General features: G+C 41.6%; 1 protein-coding gene across 1 annotated transcript; it reads right to left on the bottom strand.

Moving 5' to 3' along the window:
- Positions 1-8,265: 8,265 nt before the first annotated feature.
- Positions 8,266-9,439, bottom strand: LOC141135914 (taste receptor type 2 member 40-like). The gene is made up of 2 exons (XM_073624471.1): positions 9,404-9,439; positions 8,266-9,321 (listed from the first exon to the last, which is right to left on the bottom strand). The coding sequence occupies exons 1-2, from the start codon at positions 9,437-9,439 to the stop codon at positions 8,266-8,268; spliced, it is 1,092 nt and encodes a 363-aa protein (XP_073480572.1).
- Positions 9,440-10,121: the final 682 nt, after the last annotated feature.

The following is a 10,121-nucleotide window of genomic DNA, read 5'->3' as shown; positions in this document are numbered from 1 at the left end:
GAAATTCTGTTTGTCAGATTTTGTTGTCGGAAAATTTTATAGCAAGCTCTCAAACTTTGTGTGTCGGAAATTCCTATGGAAAATGTGTGATGGAGCCTACACACGGTCGGAATTTCCGACAACAATTGTGTGTACAGGGCATTTGGACCACAGTCAGCATTTTTCTTATTCCAAACACAGCGAGTCCCCCTCCTCAAGAAGGGGCACGCACAGTCATGCTAATGAACATCTAAATGATTCAGAGAAGGATTGGGAGAAAGTGCTGTGGTAAGATGAGACCAAAATTGAGCTCTTTGGCATTAATTATGTAACTATGTAACTCGACTCACCGTGTTTGGAGGAAGAAAAATGCTGACTATGACCCTAAGAACACCATCCCTACAGTCAAGCACAGAGGTGGAAACATGATGCTTTGGGGCTGTTTCTCTGCTAAAGGTACAGGCCAGCTTTGCCGCATTGAGGGGCCAATGGAGGGGCCATGTATTTTAAAATCTTGGATGAGAACCTTCTTCCCTAAGCCATAACACTGAAGGTGGGCCTTCCAGCATGACAATGACCCAAAACATACCACCAAGGCAATAAAGAAGTGGCTCAGAAAAAAGTACATTAAGGTCATGGAGTTGTCTAGTCAGTATCCAGACCTTAATCCTATAGGAAATTTAGGGAGGGAGCTGAAACTCCGAATTGCCAAGAGACCTTAAGGATTTAGAGAAGATCTGTAAAAGAAGAGTGGACCAAAATCCCTCCTGAGATGTGTGCAAACCTGGTCACCAACTACAAGAAATGTCTTACCTCTGTGCTTGCCAACAAGGGTTTCTCCACCAAGTATTCCTGTGAACAGAATGTTCACAGGAATAAGTGCAAAATATATACCAAAGCCGATATAATTAAAATATAATCTCCGAAAAATAAACCAAAAGTGTTATGTGCCATCTCAAATGTAGGGAAATGTGGAACTTAGTAATACCCTTAGATATAACAGATCACAAAGGAGTATATATAGTACCGCTGCAGCCTGAGTACATCAGACCTAAACACATAACAGCCAATGTTCAAAATCAGGTATAGGCTGCATCTAATGGGCATACATTTTATTTTATTGAACATTTTTTATACCTTTTTGTATCCAGGCTCCTGAGAGGCAAATTATTTTATTATGAAAACAGTATTAAATGAGATGGGTAATAAATAATATTCCTCGACCTCAAGTAAGTAAGCACACGTATTAAATTTGTCTAATATAATACACAGAGCTATTTAATAGCACAAATGTGACTTATTAAAATTGCTTTAAATTACTAATGAGAGTTTGCTTGCACTGAAGTGGGGACTAATTAAAAACCAATACTCGCTTTTTTTTTGGAAAATAAAAACATAACTGCAAACTCTCAAAGGAATAAAGCGTGTTTGTAGTGTTTCAGTCTCTAAACACAAGTATCCATCTGTCTACGTGTCTATCTATCTATCTATCTATCTATCTATCTATCTATCTATCTATCTATCTATCTATCTATCTATCTATCTATCTATCTATCTGGGTTCACACTGCTGCACAGAGCAGCTCACAGCAGGGGTCTGGTGCGTCCCTGTTCACCTTTTCAGGTCCGATTTCAGTCTGAATTTTTGGCTGAATTCGGATCTGAAACGGAACAGAAGACGCACAGGACTCCTGTGCAATTCGTCCTGGAGCCGCTCTGGAGATGTGTGAAACGGTTCCATAGAGAGCCGGTCACAATCTCCTGACATGCAAATTGGATGCGGGAAAACTCACATCCAATTCGCAATAGTGTGAACCCAGCCTTAATCTATCTATCTATCTATCTATCTATCTATCTATCTATCTATCTATCTATCTATCTATCTATCTATCTATCTATCTATCTATCTATCTATCTTTTTTTTCTTTCTGCTAATGTTGCATATCAATTTAAAGTTTGTTTAGATTTTTAAAATAATGTATACATATACATTAATGACCTAAATTATACTAAACAACCTTAACTGTACATTTGGATCTGTAATGCATGGTAAAGCACATTATTGAGCATTATTTAGCAACCCACAGCAAAGCACCTGCAATGTGTGTGGTGTGATGTGGTACTATTCATTGTGAATGGTACCCCACCACACTGTACAATAGAGAGACGCACCGCAGTGCACCACAAACAACCTACTTTACTTTGTGTTGCGTTACATTGTGAAAAAGGGTCATTCTTCCCGCGTTGCTGACAACGTTGATATCTCTGCAACAAAGCCAATGACAGGGATTTTAATCCTTCCCCACTCTAAAAGTAGAAAAAGTGATTATGGTGGTTTAGGTTTTCCAAATTTCCTGAAATATTACCTGGCTGCTCAACTCACTCTCTTGATTGCCTTATATGCCCTGAGTAAAGCCCCCCGCTTTGGGTAGAGCTGGAAGCAACCTCTTGTGCTCCTGTAGATGTGAAATATCTGCCCTGGACTCTCCATATCCCCATAACTTTTAGCCTCTGACTGCTGGTCCCCTGATGAAAAATATACCTTGAGTGTCTGGGATAGTGATAATTACTCTCTGCTCACCTTCCTCTATTCCCTTTATCAGGCAATCCTCTCTTCCCACCATGACTCGATTCCCCATGTGCTTTTTTTTTGCTAGACTTCACACGGATTCACCTTTGCCTTTTCACTCTTATTAAAAATAATTTTTCATACTGTGGCCAACTCTCAGGGAATGGTCTGAACAATTTTGCTATACCCAACTCCAGCATTAGCTTACTTCATTCATTCATGACAAGGATCTCTCTCTCCTCTTTGACTATCTTTGAACATATACAGTATCTTACAAAAGTGAGTACACTCCTCACATTTCTGTAAATATTTTATTATATCTTTTCTTGAGACAACACTGAAGAAATGACACTTTTCTACAATGTAAAGTAGTGAGTGTACAGCTTGTATAACAGTGTAAATTTGCTGTCCCCTCAAAATAACTCCACACACAGCCATTAATGTCTAAACCGCTGGCAACAAAAGTGAGTACACCCCTAAGTGAAAATGTCCAAACTGGGCCCAAAGTGTCAATATTTTGTCTGGCCACCATTATTTTCCAGCACTGCCTTAACCTTCTTGGCCGTGGAGTTGACCAGAGCTTCACAGGTCGCCACTGGAGTCCTCTTCCACTCCTCCATGATGACATCACGGAGCTGTGGATGTTAGAGACCTTGTGCTCCTCAACCTTCCGTTTGACGATGCACCACAGATGCTCAATAGGGTTTAGGTCTGGAGACATGCTTGGCCAGTCCATCACCCTTACCCTCAGCTTCTTTAGCAAGGCAGTGGTCGTCTTGGAGGTGTGTTTGGGGTCATTATCATGTTGGAATACTGCCCTGCAGCCAAGTCTCTAAAGGGAGGGGATCATGCTCTGCTTCAATATGTCACAGTACATGTTGGCATTCATGGTTCCCTCAATGAACTGTACTGTAGCTCCCCAGTTGCGGCAGCACTCATGCAGCCCCAGACCATGACACTCCCACCACCATGCTTGACCGTAGGCAAGACACACTTTTCTTTGTACTCCTCACCTGGTTGCCACCACACATTTTTGACACCATCTGAACCAAATACGTTTTTCTTGGTCTCATCAGACCACAGGATATGGTTTCAGTAATCCATGTCCTTAGTCTGCTTGTTTTCAGCAAACTGTTTGCGGGCTTTCTTGTGCATCATCTTTATAAGAGGCTTCCTTCTGGAACGACGGCCATGCAGACCAATTTGATGCAGTGTGTGGCGTATGGTCTGAGCACTGACAGGCTGACCCCCCACCCCTTCAACCTCTGCAGCAATGCTGGCAGCACTTATACATCTATTTCCCAAAGACAACCTCTGGATATGATGCTGCATGCACTCAACCTTCTTTGGTCGACCATGGCGAGACCTGTTCTGAGTGGAATCTGAGTAGAGATCCCTGAGAGCTCTTTTACATTTTAAACAATTTACAATTTGAACTAACACATTTTGTCCTCTTAGCTTTAAATTGACAACTGCTAGAGCCTGGAAGAAACAATTTGTTTGTTTTTCCAAATTTAAAACTAGATTAGATGGAATCTTCATAAACAAACAATTGACCAGCGTTTTTACTAATAACCATAACAAATTTCTCAAGATGGTGAATCCATGGATTCCATATCGCCATCCTGCAATTTTGGTATAGCACTTGCCTGCCGATCAGGAATCCATAATTTGACTGGGAGTCCTCTGTGTCCTGCTACCCTTCTCCTCTCCCCCTTTTCTCCCCTATTCTCTTTTCTTTGCTTTTCTCCTCTTTTCTCTTTTCAAATACTGACCTTGGCTGGTTCCGAGCTAATGCTACTTCTTTAACCACCCCAGGCCTTACAATTTAAGCTATAATGAAGCCTGTATTTTGTACCATAGAAGCCTATAGATATATACGATGTGCTGAGGCATTATGATGTCTTTTTTTTATCTTCTTACATTTTATTGCCTGAACATTTGCTGTAATGTGGGGCTGTGAACCCCTGTCTCTTTTTTATGTATCATTTGCCATCTTGACAAAGTAAAAACCAGTAAAATATATTGAAAAAAATGTTGGCAATGATTGCTAACCTCTTCTTTAAAGGGTTAGTTCACCTTCAGAAAAAGGAAAAGGTAAACTATCACGCTACACCCTCCCTACCTCCTGGTTCCCACTGCACTTACCTCTGTGGGTGATGAAGTTTCACCATCAATGCACTTCTTTGACAGCACACTATGGATTAACTAGCACCATCTGAAAGTTTATTTGTAGAATGATCACATCACAATGGACAGAGTGCAATGTTTTGGAGCCCCACAGGACCCCTTTGTTAGGCATGTGATGTCACATGCCTGATGAAGGGGTCCTGCAAGGCTCTGAAATGTTGCACTCTGTGTGCTCTGTATTTGTTGATCTTTGGTGTGTTGGATGTACATTGACCTGGGATGTCTCCGGCTGGTTTTTGCTGCAGCACCCATCACTTCTGAGACCAATCCAGGAATGTGTGCAATGACAATACTGACATTATCTCAAGTGTTTCACCATCCACACAGCGTGCTGCAATGGTCCTGGAGTTTGAAGACTGCAGCATTCTTCCTCTTCTTTCTCTAGGTATGCCCAGGACAGCTCAGAGCAGTTCTGACTGGCCAGTGCTGGCATGTGATAATGCTGACCAATCAGAACTTCTTTTCTTTTTCTTTCTGAAAAGGTGGACTAACTCTTTAAACATCTACAAATAAGCCCAATTGGGGTGAAACCAGGGGCGGACTGACAACTCATGGGCCCCCCGGGCAATAGGAGAAGATTATAGAGCCCCCAGGCAATAGGAGATTATGGGGCCCCCAGGCAATAGATTATGGGACCACACAGTATACACACAAACACACACATACAGTATACACACACAGACACACAATATACACACACAATATACACACACAGTATACACACACAGAATGCACATACACACACTGAAAAGGTACTGGAGAGGCGGGGCAGCTATAATCTTGGGTTTTTTTAAAAAAACACAGATTTTTACATACTGTCCCTGGTTTTATTGAAGCTGGCAACCCTGATGGGGCCCCTCGGGCAGTGCCCGAGTGCCCGAATGGTCAGTCTGCCCCTGGGTGAAACAAATCAGAGGGACAAGCTTAGAGCAGAGACTGTGTTGGAAGCAAGTTGCTCTGATTAAACTCCATGGTGAAACTTTGTCTTATTTATTTATTTCAAGCACTTATATAGCACTGTCAATTTATGCAGCGCTTTACATATACATTACACAGCCACATCAGTCCCTGCCCTCCAGGAGCTTACAATCCAAGGTCCCTAACTCACATTCATACACATACTAGGGCCAATTTAGACAGGAGCCAATTAACCTAACAGCATGTCTTTTGAGTGTGGGAGGAAACACACACAGCTACAGTGAGAACATTCAAAATCCAGGCAGGTAGTGTCTTGGTTGGGATTTGAACCAGCAACCCTTTTGCTGCTAGGTGAAAGTGCTAACCACTACACCATTGTGCTGCTTTGTTGATATATGGAGATATATGGACATGTATGGCTCACCTTCGCTGGATTTGTGGAAGCATACATTGATTGCTCTATGGGAAGTGATCCTGGGACAACATCTTGTGAAGTGCTCCAAGTTGTCGCTGACTAGCTGCCCATGAAGGAGGTTGGTGGTTTTTCAGCAGTGTCTCCTGCAGGACATCCCCTGTGGCCCATATATCTTTACTAAGCCTGTTTTGACCCCCCTGAATAAGGGTGGCCGCAGGCCTTCCGGTAAGCCTCCATTACTTTATTACCAGGTGGTGGGCAGCACTAGCGGTGGAATACTGACCCCGGGTCCCGCATTGAATACTATAAATTTTGGACTTTATTTCACCTTCACTTTTACCATATGAACTATTTTCTCACTACATTACATATTTTATTATGTCCTTGCAACATTTCATGAGCACCTAATTGATTTATTATATATCAGCCGATTTGATATTAATGATATTATATTGGATGCTATTCAGTGTTGTTGGTTATTTGATTCATTGATTTACCACTGTTCACAATTTTTGTGTCATATGTCTAGCGCTGCACCGTCCATTTTACATCTATCTTCTGTGCCCTTATATCGGGGTTATAGTGTTCAGCAGCGGGACTCTCTTCACGTTTTCTTTATATAATTTTTGTTTACGCACCTAGAGCAATTCCTTTTCTTTATTTTGTGTATTTTTCAATATGGTCTTAAGACTCGCTTCCTAATTGGCTGGGAGGAGAAGCAGGAAGACAATAGTGAATGTTTATTCTCTATTGTCACACAACTGGGTTGGCTCAGGATGCAGTTCTCGCCGAGCCCACTCTTTTTTGAAGCCAATTAGAGCCTCAGGCTCTAATCATGTGCTTAAAAAAAAAACAAAAACATTAAAATCCATGTGTCCGGCGCCCTGCATGTAGATTAAGGGCCGGGTGCATGGATTGGGCGGGCGACGCCCCTGCACCCTTAATGTAGCGGCCGCTACCGCTTTAGTGTCAATATATTGTTAGTCGCTAAACAGGAACAAGTATAGGGATGAGGAAGACAGAACATAATATTTATCATTTTTAGAGGGAGATCAGCAATGGCAGTGACCATATTTCAGTCATGATGGATGTATTTAACATGATGTCAGCAGTCAGCAGTGGCCTTTGCTAAAATCTTTTCCCGTTTGAAGCAGTAATTAAAAATTATATGTGTTGTAATCAACACTAGCTCCTGATTGACCAATATTCACTCCTATATGCTGGCGATAAAGCAATAGACTAGTTGTGTCTTGTGATAAGACAACAATTCTGTACTGTGTGAAAGATTAAACCTTAAACTGGTGTTCCACCCCCCCCCCCCCCCCAAAAAAAAATGCATAAATGTGCCTAAAAAAAAAAATGTGGAAAAAATGTTTTTTTTTCTCACTTCTAAATGCCTGTTGCCAGGGGGTCCCTCGTAGTCTGCCTCCTTCAGTGCCTGGGCTGGTGACATCACTTCCCCTCGGCCCATGAAGGGCTCAGCTCTGCCCCCTCCCTCTTGTCAATCATATGGGACACGTGACAGGTCCCATTTCACTGCGCGGCCAATCATTGCGAAAAGCACCGCTCGCACATGCGCAGTGGGTGCCCGGCTGTGAAGCCACAGCCGAGCACCCACAGTTGCAATGTTGGTGCCGCCGAACAGAGGAGGAGACGGCCAGGGCTTCTGATCCCCAGCATCGCTGGACCCTGGGACAGGTAAGTGTCCGATTATTAAAAGTCAGCAGCTGCAGTATTTGTAGCTGCTGACTTTTAATTTTTTTTTTCTAGTGGGAACTCCTCTTAAAGCCAGCCATAGACAGCTCAAATCTTCGCCAGTTCAGCAGGGACTGGCCGAGATTCGAACTATGTATGGGCAGGCTGACTGTACCCAAATTGATCAATCAATCAACTTGGGTACAATCAGCCTGTCAGATTTTTTTCAGGTGATTATTGCCGATAATCACTGTGTGTTATCCCACCAAGGATGGCTCCTGGTGCCCCCCCACTGGGAGCACACAATAGCTCAACGGGAGGGATTGCCCATCAACACTGACTCTGGTTGCAGGAAAGAAATTCCCTCCATCTACGGCTGGCTTTACCCTACTTGTCAACTACATTATTGTGCCATGTGGGACTAGACTGGTTATACATAGCTAAATTTGTGCTAAGTATACAGTAATTAAGATTCTTTTATTACAATTATTCATAGACAGTTACATGGTCAAAATAGAAACTGATGAGCTTGTGTCTGTTCTGAAACCTGAAGGCATGATGGTAACATTTATAGAACATAACCATTGACGAATCAGTTGTCTGAGGTTTGGACTGCCCAGGATGAGTATAAGTGATTGTATGGGACCATAACTATAAACAGTCACTAAACATCCTGAAATCCAAGGGCTGTCCACTTTGAAGATGTCCAATATCAGTAAAGTTTCCGAGACATAGAAAGTGACATAAAGAATAAGAAGGGAGGTGACAGTGCAGGCTGCAGATACACTTGCTTCGATACTTTGTACACCCATTGCTGTTGCACTTTTCTTGAGCTGTTTGATGTGTACAAAAAGATATCTTATGATAAAAATGTTTGCTATGGCAACCAAAATGAGAGGAACACAGCAGCCAATAATACTAGCAACCAGCAGGTATTGAAGACTCATGTGTGGAGTTCCATATTGTATAGTTGAGTTGCCAGTAAGATTACCATCTATCTGAACAGAGTATTCCTCTTTCTTAATGTTCCAAGCAACTGGGATGCTGATAATAAGTGATATGAATACAGAGATGAACAGCATCCGGTGGACCACATCAGAGATGCTTTGCTTCAGACGCATGAAGAAAGTTTGTTCATATGTAACAAGCATCAAATAATAGAAGCCACAGAGGCAAAACATAAACCAGAAGCTGGAGAAGATTGTGAAGAGTAGAAGGACGGAGAAGCTGGTATAAACATTGTCCAAGAAATACACATCACTCCAAAGAAAGAGAAGGGAGTCATTGGCCACCATGGTACACTGAAAGGCAGTGTTGAACAGACCTAGAGTGAATAGGATCAGTTCTCTTGGGTTTGTATTCTTACCTTTAAGCCTGTCCTTTCCATGAACCACAATGATAAAAAAATTGGTAAAAAACCCAGTCACAGTGCTGATGCCCAGAGCAGAAAGGGATACAATAACAAACATGGGCAATACTTGGCTTTCAGCTGCCTCATTACTGTCTCCATCTCTTCTGAAGGTGAACATTTGTGTTGCAGTCCTGGCTTTTATATCCTGTAAATACAATGTAAACAATTGATGACAAAGAAATTATTAGACTGAACAAGGAATATCATTTTTTTTTTACATAACTTACTTGGCGGTATTGATACATCCAAACGATAATTGGCATTATGTAACGTGGGGGTTTATGCACATCTCCAATATACAACACATAAACGTCTGAACATCTGCTTTCCAGCTGATGAGAATATCTATTTATATTGTCTTTGGATTGGAAATCAAAGAACAAAGAGTTTAGGACTGATCTGGAGCTGGCATGTAATCCTTGATAGCTCGATTGCAGAATGGCATAGAACTGGATGGTGAACAAATGCGACGACCTGTAATTACAAAGGTAGTTATTGATTATCATCATAAGTTGCTCAGCAGATTTACCCATTTTCATCATGGCAGTGGTTTTCATAATCTACATGATTTTTCTGACAATTTTTAATGCTCAGTTGAACTATTAGTTTAACCACTTGCCACCCAGGCCAATTCTGACATTTCTCTCCTACATGTAAAAATCATCATTTTTTGCTAGAAAATTACATAGAACCCCCAAACATTATATATGTTTTTTTAGCAAAGACTCTAGAGAATACAATGGCGGTTGTTGCAACTTTTTATCTCGCACAGTATTTGCGCAGCAATTTTTCGAACGCTTTTTTTTTGGGAAAAAAGTTTTGTGCTTTAAAAAAAAAAAAAAAGTCAAGTTAGCCCAATGTTTTTGCATATCACGAAAGATGAAGTTATGCCGAGTAAATAGATACCAAACATGTCACACTTCATAATTGCACACGCTCGTGGAA

The sequence above is a fragment of the Aquarana catesbeiana genome, linkage group LG01 (assembly GCF_042186555.1).
Source record: "Aquarana catesbeiana isolate 2022-GZ linkage group LG01, ASM4218655v1, whole genome shotgun sequence".
Lineage (NCBI taxonomy): Eukaryota > Metazoa > Chordata > Amphibia > Anura > Ranidae > Aquarana > Aquarana catesbeiana.
This window is presented reverse-complemented; position numbering and strand designations above follow the sequence as displayed.